Here is a 14,933-nt window from a genome sequence, read left to right as displayed (position 1 = left end):
ATGTGGCTGGTAGGCTGTTTCTAAGGCAACTATTAGGGTGTTGGATGTTATGCTAGTTGGTATCTGCTAAATAATGGGCAAAGTTAGGGGGACGTATAATCTTACTATTTATTCAGTTGTTCTTTGAAGTTGGCCATTTCAAAAGGAGATGAACTTTAAATATGAGCCCAATTTAAGCATTATTTTAGGAGCCTGAGGAAGGCTTCAGCTGATTTCATGAGAACTCTGTAGATTGTCATGTAAATCGCAGGCATTCCATGTGATGAAAATGCATATATATAAAGGCACCTTTCAAATCTGTTCATCAGGGTTTCAGAATCATACATTGATCCTGTCTGAACATAGCATGTTCAAGAAGTGTTACCATAACTTACAGAGTATGAGAACACCAGCCATGGCCCTGCTTATTCTCCATACAATTATGGCAACATAGAGGATAATGCCAGAAGAAAAATTAAAGGATCCTACAATGAAGCTATAAATGTCTGTGTAATTTATAGAAATATTGGAAATTGAGTTTGGAGATATATTTATTCATTCAATTAAGTCATTCATTCATTCAATTCGTATAGCTGCCCATCTCAAACCAGTGACTCTGGATGATGAAGTTCTTGGAACAGTAACTGAAGCAGGCAAAATCACTATATTACAAACAGATAAAGAACTGTTCCTAAGATTAAACCGAAGGGGTAATATTACATTCATGTTCTGGAGATATATGTTTTGAAATAATTTCAAACATTCAACTTTATCGGATAATCCTGATTCTAATAACTGAAAGAAAAGCTTCTCCACAGTAGGCATAATTTTATACATGTTTGTTTTCTCCCAAGCTACTTGTTTTTATCTAAGCTAAAAAGTCCCAGATGTAATGTTTCCTCACAAAGCAATTGCTCTTGCCCCTTGATAATTTTATTGCCTTTCATGCACATTTTCCAATATGGGGTTTTTTTGGGGGGGAGATGCTGTGGCCAGAAACATACACAGACATCTGAGTATGATTACATAATGAATATAACTATTAAATATATATCTTTATATATTTTCCAGTATGGGTTTTTTTGGGGTTTTTTTTTGGGAGATGCTGTGGCCAGAAACATACACAGACATCTGAGTATGATTACATAATGAATATAACTATTAAATATATATCTTTATATCTTTATAAAGATATTATAGTATCCGGAAATTTAGTTATTTTTATTCCTTTCTGATGATCCCTACTTTGAAGTAACACTTTTACTGTTGTTTTTATAAGAACTGTACACTGCTTCAATGTTATCTTTAAACTAACTATAACTATTTGTAAAATCCATTTCTGGGTGTATCTGTGCCAGCTAGACCTCATAAAAGGACTCATGATATTAGGAATAAAAAATATATGGTAGTATACTTTTTATTCTGAACTGCAATGACCTTCTTAATGCCCAGTTATGCAGTTTGAAAAGAGTTCTATTAGAGCTCTTTGCAATCTGTTGTTTTAACCACCTAAAATAATGAAATGTCTTCAGCAAATTGGCCACTAGCTGCTCAGCCTTAATTTAAATCATTTATGAATAAGTTTAAAAATACTGGTCCCAAAAACTAATCCTTGGGGAAAGGGCTAGATGATACAACTTCTATTTGTGATTGATATGGTTTCAAGTGAAATATCTAGTTTTCCAGTGACATAGATAGGTACACTATAAAATTCTGTTCGTTATCCATCTTGTTTAAAGTACATGTTTTTACATTAGCTAAATAGCTGGCATCCAATTCTTTGCTGCAAAGTGTTAAAATTGTGTGGAATTTTTCAAAAGAATTATTAGAATAAACTAGAAAAAAGGATTAACCTATTTTATAATTAAATAATACCTATTTAATCAGGACAACGTTTAGAAAAAGTTCATGGTATGATAATGATTTAAGATTTAGAGCGGCAGTCTTTAATTGATTAATCAGCTTTAAAAAGCATATTCACGATCTTTAACAGGGCTTACTCTCAGAACAATATTCTCAGTATACAGTACAATTGTACAGTAAGTAAATAAAGAAATCTATGATTAATTGGGCAACTTTTTTTTTTGTTAGTCAACTAATATAATTATAAAATGCTAATAGTAAACATCATATAAGAGAAAGCATTTTTTCCTAACTATTAAAACAGGCTGTCTGATAGGTAGTTAATTTGTCCAGGTTGGAATTGCCAAACACATGAACAACACTTTGCAGAATTTCAGAAATGGATGTTTCCTACCCCAACCTGAGGATGTTAAAAAAAAAAAAATGACTGGGAACTTTTTGCACACAGAGCATGCACTATGCACGCCTTCATTTCACACACATGGAATGACTCCTCTAAAATGAACACCTACTCCCACATATTCTAAAACAAAAATGTATCTTTTTCTTCAGAGATTTTGTTTACTCCTAAGCAAATTTATGCAGATTTAACCTGATTTGATGGTTTTTCAGTGAATGGCATAATCAAAACATCATTTTACTCATATTGTGTATGCATTTCTTGATGCACACATATACTCAAAAAAGTTTACTAATTAAACTACTCTTCAGTTAAAACACTCACTAGTCTTTTGCTGCATATTGGTATAGAATGGTCAGTTACTGTAAATGTACATATTCGGGTTATCAAGTGAAAATTACCGTGTGCATAATGTGTAATGTGAACAAGGATAAGTGGCATGCCTGCAAAAAAAAAAAAAACCCACAATCAAGCTTTTCTTTCTGTTTTGCTTCCTAAGATTGGCAATGAAGCTCTCAGGACCCTGAGTTTCTCCTTATTTAATGAACTGTAGAAAACGGCAGAAAAGAAAATGGAGAAGGCATTTAAACAAATTCCCTAAAAATAATGCACAAATTTTGCTATTGCTTTTGTTATTATAGCTGCCTTTAGAAAATTTGGTGCCCATTTTTTTTATTTCTCAAAATGTTTATTTTAGAATCTGTTAAAAATAATATTTTAAATAAAGGCCTCTATTTTAAGTGGCATCATCAGTGCTAATTTTTAAATCCAAATCCAAAAGAAAGTGCTAAAATTTTAAGATTGTTATCCGCGATACTATTTAATATTTCCTAATTCTCAAATGATTTTTTTTTCTTTTTAAAGGACAACAACAACAAAAACATAAAATGTTGGCTTCTTCACAAGAAATTACACATACTCAGCGTAAGATTCAACAAAGCAGCGGCCCTCTAAAATTATAATTTAAATCGATATGTATTCTCCCCTTGTAATGCAAAGAATCTCAGGTTACTATTGGGGAAAACTAGAATGGGATACCCAACAAAATTTTAAAGGAAATCTAAAATAAAAAAGTATTAAAAAAGTACCTGCACATGCCAAAACATAAACAAAAAAACCCAATAAATACAGAAATTATTGCACAGTTAAAAGGCTTCACAATTTTTACTGCCTTAACCAATCCTCAGGTTTAATAGAACTTTGTAGACACAGGTTATATTTAAGTGCCAAATTCTGGCACCTGCCATAGTTACACTAAGATATGTTTATGGAGGCAAGTTAGGTCAGCTTTTCTCAATTGGCAATAGTTAAACTGTACAATTTAAATGTTACCTAGACCCCTGCTTTTAACCCAGTTGGGGGTGGGGGGTTTAACTTCTTTCTGCCTGCTCAATTTTTACATCATTTGTCAGCAAGTGTTCGCCATGCCACTTTTTCATGTGTTTCTCCAGGGTGCTGTAAACACTGAAGGGCATCTGGCAAATGTCGCAGCGGTAGACCTCCTTCCCTATCTGGCCATGCGTTTTCATATGACGTGTCAGCTTACTGCTCTGGGCACATGCATAGTTGCAGAGCTCACATTTGTAAGGCCGCTCTCCTGTGTGGCTCCGGCGATGCACCGTTAAGTTACTGCAGTTCTTAAAGACCTTGCCACAGTATTCACACGTGTCACTCCGCCGTCCTTCCTTTGAACTGGGTCGACCGGGACCGGGTCCGCTGATATGAGGGGTGCTGCCTCCGCTCGCTGTCCCACTGCGCCCTGAGAGACCACCATCCAGCATATCACCTGGTGGAGTAGAGAAACGCAGGCTTCCGTTCTCTGAGGAATGCTCAGAAGAAGTTGCAAAGGGGGATTGTCGGGAGTCTGTGAATCCTAGAAATGGATCCTTCATGAAGTGCCTTGATGCTGCGTATCCTACCAGCCACTGAGAGTAAACATTTTCAGAAGGTATTATTGTTGCTGGTGGCAAGTCCAAATCTTTTTCTATCTTTATTCTTTTCGAGGAATTGTTTAAATTGGGGCTTGTGATAGGGGTGGGCTTGCGAGGGAATAGCCCTGGGAAGGGTTCACCTGGCCCAAAGTTTCTCCCATTCACTGTCCCTTCCTCAGTGCGGTCAAGTTCTCCAGCTACTGAGTCTTCATCACCTGTGTCTCTCTGGCAAAGGTCTCGAGGGCAGAGATCTCGCTGATCTGAAGACCTTTTCATGAAGCCACCTCTTTTCTGCTTTTCAGCCAGCATGTCACTGTATTGCTGGATGGTACCGAGGCTTACATTCTCTATCACTTTTCCTAGGACAAGGGATTTTTCATCTGGCAGCGATTTGGAACCATTCTCTCGGTTACGGCTTAGTTCTGAATCCATGCTAAAGCTTGACTCAGGTCGACTTTCATTTTCCAGCTCCTCTTCCTCCTCCTCTTCCTCCTCCTCTTCTTCATTGTCTTGGCCTAAAGAAGGATCACTCTCATTCCTGAAATCTGCCTCACTAGATTTTAGTCCCTCTCCAGTAAGTTCACTTGTGCCAGGCTCTGGGGAACTTGTAGCAGATAATCCATCATCAGACCTCCCTGTCATGGATCCAGCTTTGTGCATATGTGTTTTCATATGGCGTTTTAATTTGCTGGCTTGGGAACAAGCGTGGTCACAGAGTTGGCATTTATAGGGCTTCTCTCCTGTGTGACTGCGCCGGTGGACAATGAGATTGCTCTGAAACTTGAAGGTTTTTCCACAAAATTCACAGGACTTACTCTTTGCCTGAGGCTGAGGAGGCGTAGTGCTGCTTGGAGGCATTGGTGGCAATGGAGGGGTGTTCAGAAAAGGAGATTTAGGGCTTGGCTGGAAAGGATTCAATAAGCGATGCATAGGGTTGCTGCGACTAGGCGAGACTGGTGGTGGGGTGGCATTGTTTCCTGCCAGTTCTCGAAGCCTTCTGGAGAAATCCATCGCTGGCGACTCAATTGCCATGGGGTTTAAACGCATGACTCTGTCAAAGGCACTAGGATGCTGGGCAACTAACCCCATTTCTTCGGCACTAAGGCGATGTGGATCCAGATGATGACGAGGTGGAGGACTGAAGAGGGGAGGTGTATTAGGAAGCCGACCCTCACCAAAGCCAGGATGATCACGCAGGATGGGACCTGTCATTCGCAAGAGACTAAAAGGGTTATTGTCGCCTAGGAAATTCATCAGCGGGGACTGTGCAACAGTCTCAGGTCCCAGAGGAGGAGGGATGGTGATGCGTGGAGTAAGGGAGCTGTTTGAAGGGCTAGTTTCCAAGTAGATGCGGAATCCATGTGTATTCTGGGCATGCTGAAGCAAGAACCAAGCGCTATTAAAAGGGTGCTTGCATGTTGTGCAAATATAGCTTGAAGGCTCATCTTTACCTGTTGAGAAAAAGAAGGGACAGAGAAAAAGGGAGAATAATTAGAAAAGTAACCTAGAGAACTATAAATAAACTTCCCCCCCAACAGTTGCAATGTAAACATATTTAATAAAGAGGAGTCATCTGTTCTTGTTTAACATAATCTGTACATGCCTGAAATCCATCTTCATCCTAAACTCAGTCCTAGTTTATAGCATATAAATTCTTTAAAGTTTTAATACCAACATAGAAGAAACCAACTTACATTTCTCCATATTCCAATCCAAGGTTCTACTCAATCACATTTAGCATCCAGTTAAAACTGAATATTAGAATCATGTCTAAATCTGAAAAATTAATCTTGTGTACAAATAGAAATCATTCCATCATCCCCTTTATCAAAAGCTTTGATAAACTGATGTTTAAGCTACTATAATAATTGAATAATAGCTATTAGAACTGCATTTGAATTGTGTTTAATGAAACAATCATACCAATTATTTAATAAGAAAAGATCAGCAATTTATTTGCCTTTCTAAAATATCCTTCTTTTTCCTTGAAATATCCAGAATATAGGTTTGACAGTTCCTAGAAAGTTTTATCAAAGGCAGCGTAGGCAACCTGTAACTCAACATTCATGATTTTACAAAGTATAAAATGGAATACTGGACATGCAGGACAGATTTGCTATCAATATTTAAAATGTGAATCCCTTCATTCTGAAACACTAATTCAGATAAATTCCTAGGTATTCTCCTTGATTTTTTCAAAGCAGCTGTTTTATGAAGAAAAAATTAACATTTTCTAATCCTGGTTTTTTTCCCCCCCCAGCAACAACAAACAGGAGTGATAGATCAGGAGAATATCGTGTTTCTTTTCCCCCCTGACTTCTGCTTTACTAGAAGATAATACATACACACCATAAAAAAGAAACATGGCAACATGATCAGACATACTAACTGCTAATGGTACATGGGCCCTGACATTTAATTATTTTGATCATGGGTACTTGCCCTGAATATGACAAGACACAATAAATGAATGTGAGCCAGTTCATGAATGAAACAGCAAACTGTCTTACTCTCATATACAAGCTGGGAGGGAAGATAATCAGTAAGTAAACCAGACAATTTAAGTACACAGATACTACTTCCCAAAGTGTTGGCTATATTAAGAATTAAGGTGTACTAAGAAATCATAAATGGATGGAGGGATATTCATGCCTTGAGAATATAATACTCTCATTCCCCCCCCTTTCCCTCCCCAATTTTAATAGTGGGCAAATGGCCATAGAAATGCTGGTATTTCCAAATGTATGCTAGAGCTTTGGAACAATATGAATTTCAACTATAGCTTTCTAGAAGCAATTAATATTGGTGTTATAGTCCAAAATGTAAGAAAGGCCTCTTAATCCTAGCAATTGAGGCATTTGAAAGAGAGAAGGTGTTTTATGCCAATTCTGAGGTTGATTCAACAGTCAGTGCTCCTATTATTATTACTACTCAGAGTTAAATATTTCTTTCTTCAATCTAAATGTGAAAAAAAGTCTAGACCATTAATGCTTCTTAAAAACACAATGGTAGCATAAAAAATGACAGAAATCACAGAGGTATGTTAAAATTTATAGTATATTCTGTCAAAAAGCTGTTTTAACAATACATTTTGCCTCAGTTTATCCATGAATGGATTTTAACAAACCCTTTTTTTGAAATGTGATCTAACGGCAAATCAAGTACACAATCTTACAAAGCCACATGGCTTCAAAATAATGAATGTTCTGCTTCCTTAAACTGATTTTATACAGCTAATTATTTTTTATTTATCAATAATAATTTATACCACTTCCCATGCAAATATGACTTGAAGCAATTTACAAATAAAAATTATACAATAAACTAAAGCACTGTAAAATCATCTTAATTAAAATTGGGGTGTGGGTAGAGAAAAGGAAAGCAGAAACCCTGAATGAAAAGGTAGTCTTCAATTCAGTCGTATTCCTCCTGGAATACGACTGATCCCGGACCTCCGCGCTTTCCGAAAGGCCCTGAAGACTTATTTATTCCAACAAGCTGGCCTAGCTTAAATGGTTTTAATGGGGTTTTTAAATTTTCGATTATACTGATTCTGGGTTTTAAATTGGGAACTTTTCGATTTTGCAGATCTGGGATTTTAAATTGGAAATGCTGATGATTTAATTTATTTTAGTTTTTTCTTAACTTTTGAACTATATGTGTTTTAAGTTTGGCTGTCCACCGCCCAGAGTCCCCCTGGGGAGAAGAGCGGTATATAAGTTGAATTAATAAAAAATAAAAATAATAATTGACACCTAGAAATATTGGCTGGATACTCATGGCCGAATGAGTCTTCGATTTTTAAAATCTGCAAAAGAATTTACTACCAGATACAAGGGATGTTCCTGCAAAATAGCTGTCATATTGTTTTGAATTAAAAGAAAGACTAAGACCGATTCAATCAAAATAGTTTCAAAATGGCAATTCCCTAGCCATTGGCATTTGTTTTCTGCAGTTGAGATTTTTTTTAAAGCATATACTGTACATTAAAAATTCACCTTTTCGACATGCAAAAGAAAATTAATCTGTTTCACTTCTGCTTCCCTCTCAAACCCCACTTATTAAAGTGTGTCCGACATAAAGATATTGGTATGAAAATCTAATGTTGATAAAAATAGGCCTTCTTTCGTTTCATTTCCAAAGCCCTAAACGTTTTTTATTCAGCAGTCTCTATTCACAATGCTAAGAGACTGACAGGGACTCCCCAACTACCAAGGTTCTGACAGATTCATTTTGAGGGTTTTTTTCCCTTCTATTTCTGCCTGTTTCACTTTTCACAACCCTCAAAGGCTCTCCTTAGATTTTCCCTTTATTTTATATGAAGTTCTATTTTAAATAAATAAATAAATGAATAAATAAAATGTTCATTTCCATATTATCACTTCATGGTTATCTTGCCTCAAAATCGCCCTGAGCAGTGTAAATGCTCACTTTTAAGAACAGAACAACGTCAAAAACTCTTTGAAGATCCACTCTGAATATTTTTATATGCTAAAACTTGCCAAGTATTTTTAAAATGCTCAGATGGTCAGATAGCGCTGTAAAGTGATTGCTATATAGTGGAGGCACAATGCCTGCTTTGGAAAAAAATGTGCCGTAAGGTTAGTTTCAATGTGTATCTAAGTTGTCTAGCTTGGCTTTGCATATTATACGTAAGTGGGAAAAAGACATTTGAGTCAATTACATTCTTTATTGTCACTAAGGGTGAATTAAATGTTATGGTGTGGAGGGCAATGTTCTATTCAGTTGGTCTAAAAGGAGTATTCCATTCTTTTGCTCCATTTATCTATTTTCCTAACATTTCACACTTTTAGCATTCTGGGTCCACTGAATGTGATCAATATTGCTAACCCTAAGGTGCCCATTTCTCCACAATTTGGTGTTCCTAGAAGACTGATATTTTCCTCTTGTATACCAATGGTACTCTACTACATAAGGTTTTATATTGTGAGCAGAAGTGTGCTACTTGAATACAGGATATTTCCTGTTCCCATTATACATTACTCAACTTCTAGCATATGGCCATGACAAAAATGCAGTTCCCCAACATGTTAAACTTGAAGAAAATTCAATTTATACTTCTTTCTGCTTCCTTGCTTTGTTCAAGCTTATTTCTTTTTTTATTGCTATTACTTTTACAATAAATCTGTTTAAATAATGAAGATCCCCATCATTACAATGCACAAATAAAGTAATTCCTTCGTAATTTCCATCTGCATTCAGACTGTGAAAACTGCAGTTCTCCCCCTACAAGTACCCTGTTTTCCCCAAAATAAGACATCACTTGATAATAAGCCCAATTGGGCTTTTGAGCACATGGCAGTAAGGCCAAACACTTATTTCAGAGTTCAAAAAAATATAAGACAGGGTCTTATTTTTGGGGAAACATGGTAGATTATAATATTACAGTAACTTTAATAACAATACTACTTGTATTTTGCAACGCATAATAAAATACATCTACAGTGACTACAAAGTAACACAATCGTGTATGAAGTGCTATGCAGGACTGATATTACAAATCCTAAATTTACTGTTGATATTATTTTGATTCAGAATTTGGTTACAACTGCAAACAGGGCTAAACAGGAGCAGCATGATATCTATTATCTCATATTTAAACAGCAACATTTCTGAAGGCTATTTTCAAGAAGGGTTAGATTTTCAATATAATTCTGCAAAATGGACTACTAGGAAATTACAAATGGGAGGTTAGATTAAACCCTCTGGACTGGAGGATGGATTGTGCTTATCAATTTGATTCCATCAATAACAATGGATATTATTTTTTATTTTTTAACTTTAATTATCATATTTAAGATTTTTGACTTTTATGAATCAGATTTCTACAGAATTAGAATTTTGATTTACTGATCAAAATATTTGTTTATGTATATTTGACAAATATGTATCTTTTTCAGGAAAAAACAGGACATTCAACTAATTGCTTAGGATGATAATGCCACACTGATTCAAAAGATATAGTCTTGTGCTATTATGATACCCTTTTGAATAAAACTTGTTAGATTTAAATGACTCCATTCCTCCAGAAGCTTAAGGTGGCCTCCACAGCAGTCTCTCCTCCAATTTTTTCCCTCAACAATCCTGTTAGATAAATTGGATTAAAAGAGAATAAGCTTCCATGGCAGAGTCTGATCTTGAACTGGGGACCCCTTAATGACTACACCATACTGGTTATCATAAGCTAATTATCTCAGATGCATTAGTTTTGCAGATGACAATATTATTTTCAATTACATACTAGCAGTATTAAAACAAAAGGACAAAGGAAAGGGTTATTGTGTGCACTTAGCTTTGAACAAAGTTCTCTGTCCTCAATCAATTTACCTCTTCTCATTTTTAAACTAGCATTCTATTAACAGCAGTGTCAATGGTAAGATTATTTACAAACTAGACAAACTGTTCTATTTGATTTTTCCACATTTTAATTTCTAATACTAGACAAACTTAGTTAAATGTAAACAAATTAACTGTATAGTATATGAACATATGTGCTATGTTAACAGAATAATGCATGACTATTCATATATTTTTTTTCCTTGCAAGAATAATAAAATTAATTTTAAAATGCAATAATTTCTTCAGATAGCTCATATCAACTCCTTATTCCAAAGCATTTTTACACAAAATTCACTTTTGGTATATAAGTATCATCAATGATTCTACAACACCACTTAGACGTCTAACAAATGTATCTCATTAGATTAAATAATGAGCCTCGAGTATCCCATAGCTTAAACCTATACAAGTAATTAATTTGTACATTTGCTGAACCTACCGATCTATTTTGAAATATATATTTTTTTCTGAAAATAATTGTTCTCTTCCTTATTCTGTGATGGCTGGCATTATGTGCAAAACCTGAATGCATTAAAAAGGTAAGCAAGCAAAGCAAAGCAAAGCAAAGCACATCCACAGCTCAAGACAGGGCTTCCGCAAACAGCTCTGTTTCTTGCTGAGGTTTTGTCCTGTGCTGGAAACAAGTTTTTTTTTTTTCCAATGGACACTCCACAAAGAATGCTGGACAAATTCCATCCTTTGAAGTATCTTTAATTTCTAGCTTATGCAACCCTTTTTGGTGTTTGGAGGGCAGGGAGATGCTAGTTCTTGCTTTATTCTGATTTAAATCCTTGCTTCATTGTTCTATTCTGGTTCAACCTGTCTCCACTTCTCTAAACCTAGATACACAAGCAATCAAACTCTTGCAGACAAAGATCTGTTTATATTAAAGATAAAAAAAGTTGGGGAGTTTAGTTCCTGGTGGCTATGTTGTTAACACTAACTGTTTTACAGGATTAATATAAACAAGCAAGCAATATGGGTTCAAACTCAATTCAAGCTATATGGCTACTGTTTCTCTTAAGAGTTAAGTTTCACTTAACTCAGTGGTTCTTTAAAATGAAGAGTTATAACATTATGTAATATTTAACATATGTACAAAAATTATTACTAATTATGTATTTGGATTCTAAACCAGATCTGACTACATCTTTGATTCAATAGATGGAAGGTCTACTGGACAAGGAAGTAGAGTATCAACACTGTGAATATTCTTCAACTATTTGCAACAAAAGGGCTGACTGTGAGCAAGCTTTAGGATGCAATATGTAGAAAAAGCAACCACCATGTAAAATTCTCCTGATCTATTTCCAAATGTAAAGGCTTAAACAGGAATTTGCTTCCGTTTGCTTATGTTTCATACAAATAAAAAATAACCTAGTTACAAATACACTTAAATTTAGAATATAATCTGTATGCATGTCTGAAAGAAATATACCACAAAATCTTAACTTTTAAGAAAACGTTGAAAGGTTCTTCTTAGAAATCAGCATCAGACATCATAAAAAACAGTGATTTTAATGCTACTTCAGTTCAGCTTTAGAAACGTTGGAAAATAACAATTTGCAAGAATTTAAAGCAAGCACGTTTCAAAAGCAGACATGTTTCCACTTCCTCTATTGCCTTCATTTTTTTTCTTCATATAATAAGTATTAAGTGACTTCTCTATTTAAGGGTTGTTTTGGGATTGTTATTATTATTAATCAGGGTGGATAAAAATCAATGATTTTTTTAAAAAATCAAAAAGATCAGATTTTTTTAATTTAAATCGGATTTTTTTGATTTTTATCGAATTTATTTTAATAAAAAACTTTTGGGGTAAAAATCTATCGTAAGATAGTTTTCTATTTAAGATACATAAATAATTTAGTTTATTCAGCATGAAATGGAGCTTAGTTATATAGCATGAGGCTGTATATTCTGCAACACTGGGACTATCAGCGAGTCAACAGTAGGTCAAAGGAGTAGCAGAGATGACAGTTGCTCTTTAAAAATTATGATTTAAATCGAGTTGATTTAAATCAAGCCTTTTTACTAGTGATTTAAATCATGATTTAAATTAACTCAATTTAAATCAAATCCACTCTGTTATTAATCATCGCACAGTCAGCTAGATATTCAGACTGGGTTTGGCATTTTTGTCTAACTATCAAGTCCTTACCAAGGACCTGGAATAGGCAAATCTGGATGTTTGACAGTGTTACAGATATCATCACAGGATAGAAGCAGTTCCAAGTAAAGCTGTCTTCTGCCATTGACTGATGGCAAATTTGTCAATGCCTATGGTATTCTATGATGGTGGTGGTGGTGGTGGTGGTGGTAGTATATTAATGCTCCCAATAAAGATAGTGTGAATGTTCAATTAAACCACGCCTTTAATTCAATTATTATTGAATTAAAATTCAATTCAATTATTATTGAATTAAAATGCTATAATTGAAAGCACTGTTTTAAGAAGTCTTCTCATAAGCTGAATTTTTTTAAAAAAAGGAATTAATGGTGAAAAGCATTTGGTTTTGTTTCTCAATGAACATATATACAGAACTGCATTATATAAAATGGACGCATGGAGGCTTCACTGATTTGAAGTTTTACCAGAAAAAAAGCATACCTGATCACCATGTTTATTTATTTTATTTATTTATTTATTTTATTTTCCAATTTATATATCGCCCTTCTCCCTGAGGACTCAGGGCGGTGTACAGCCAAGATAAGAACATAGAATACAAATATTAAAAACAATTAAATATATATATAAATTTGGCCCGAAAGTTAAGAAGTCACAAACTGATTAAAAGAATTTAAAAATTTCTTCTTAAGCCAGCTCAGCTTGCTGAAAAAGATGGGTTTTAAGGGTTTTATGTTATTCAGGAAGGAATGACACAATCATATGTAATAACTAGTGAGTCTATTTTGTGTAATAATTTGTGGCTATCTTAGGCTGTCATTAGGATAAACAAGATATTTTTCCCCCCTTTCTTTCTAAATCTGCTACTGGTATCCTGCCAACCAAATCATTTCATGATTCAAACATGGCCACATGAAAGCAGTCTTGGAGAATCAATTCACATAATTATAGTACGATGGCTCCATCAAACAACAATTTTAACAAACATATTTATTTATTACATTTTTATATTTCTCATATGCCCTATATTAAGATGACCCTGGGTGTTGCATCAATGAATTTATCAAAGGCAATGTGGAATTTAAAAGGCATCTCCATGACTTATTTGCTCCCATCACCTATAAAAACTGTTCTGCAGGCATATTAATATATATTTGATTTATATTTTTCTCTGTTCTTGACCAGCACTTCGGAAGAGGACATTCAACTTATCTAAAAACATTCTTATCCATCTTGGCATTACCCTGCATGATAATCCTGTTTATTTATTTAAATATATCTAATTTTTAATCATTTTATGTTTTATTGCCTTTTAAACTGTATGCATGACACGAGGGTATTTCAATTCTACAATTCTCTGTAATATACATTAGAAAAGGTACATGTTAACTACTATACCAATGGGAATCCATAAAACAGTTGTGCTTAATTCTGGTTACAGAATTACAGCAAAGAAATATTGCAAGGTTGATGCAAGCAGAACAGTCAGCACAAATGTTTAAATTAAGTCTGGGTTCACAAATCATTTTAAACTAAAACGTGGTTTCATTGGTTTTGGCTTGATATGCTGTAAATCCCTCATTGTGGCTTAGTCCACCAATCATAATTGATCAAGCCACAGCTTAACATGCTGTATACCTCTGGTATAAAAGTATTGATATACATTGGATCAGTCTGCAGAATTCATGATGCTTTAAGAATTGTTCAGGACTGAAAAAGGATAGGGGGAGATTACAGGAAATGATTTTACAAAGGCTGAGGTACAAACAGTTATATAGGAGCCCCGGTGGCACAGTGGTTACAGTGCAGTACTGCAGGTTACTTCTGCTGACTGCCTGCAATTTGGCAGTTCAAATCTCACCAGGCTCAAGGTTGACTCAGCCTTCCATCCTTCCAAAGTGGGTAAAATGAGGACCCAAATTGTTGGGGGTAATATGCTGATTCTGTAAACCTCTTAGAGAGGGCTGTAAAGCACTGTAAAGAGGTATATAAGTCTAAATTCTGTCCCTATTTCTATATCCCAGAAATATGTATGGTTTTATTAAAGAAAAATGGGGAATCAAGATTTGTAATGGAAAAAATATTGGTAAATCTGAGCATCTGATTTGGAAAATGCTAAAAGAAATATGACAGGCAATCTGGTGTAGTGGATAAGATATCAGGCTAGAAATTGGCAGATTGAGCATTGTAGTCCTTGTTTTAGGCATAAAGCCAGCTGGGTGACCTTGAGCCAGTCTCCTATGTCAGCACTAGGAAGCAGGCAGTAGCAAAC

The 14,933-nt window shown here is 35.0% G+C and overlaps 1 protein-coding gene across 13 annotated transcripts in view; it reads right to left on the bottom strand.

The window, feature by feature from the left end:
• The window catches only part of BCL11B (BCL11 transcription factor B), a 171,237-nt gene that overhangs the window by 3,347 nt on the left and 152,957 nt on the right, over positions 1-14,933 (bottom strand). For 11 of the 13 annotated variants that reach the window (XM_087872352.1, XM_087872360.1, XM_087872356.1 and 8 more), the window contains one exon: positions 3,575-5,624. In XM_087872352.1, coding sequence (XP_087728478.1) covers positions 3,613-5,624 — 2,012 coding nt within the window. In that variant the 3' untranslated portion in view covers positions 3,575-3,612. The remainder of the gene's footprint in view (positions 1-3,574; positions 5,625-14,933) is intronic. The other 2 variants (XM_087872368.1, XM_087872353.1) reach the window with 1 other exon arrangement.

The sequence above is a fragment of the Pantherophis guttatus genome, chromosome 1, assembly GCF_059756535.1.
Source record: "Pantherophis guttatus breed Tessera chromosome 1, ASM5975653v1, whole genome shotgun sequence".
Classification (NCBI taxonomy): domain Eukaryota; kingdom Metazoa; phylum Chordata; class Lepidosauria; order Squamata; family Colubridae; genus Pantherophis; species Pantherophis guttatus.
Note: the sequence above shows the minus strand (reverse complement) of the source record. Positions and strands in the feature narration are given on the sequence as shown.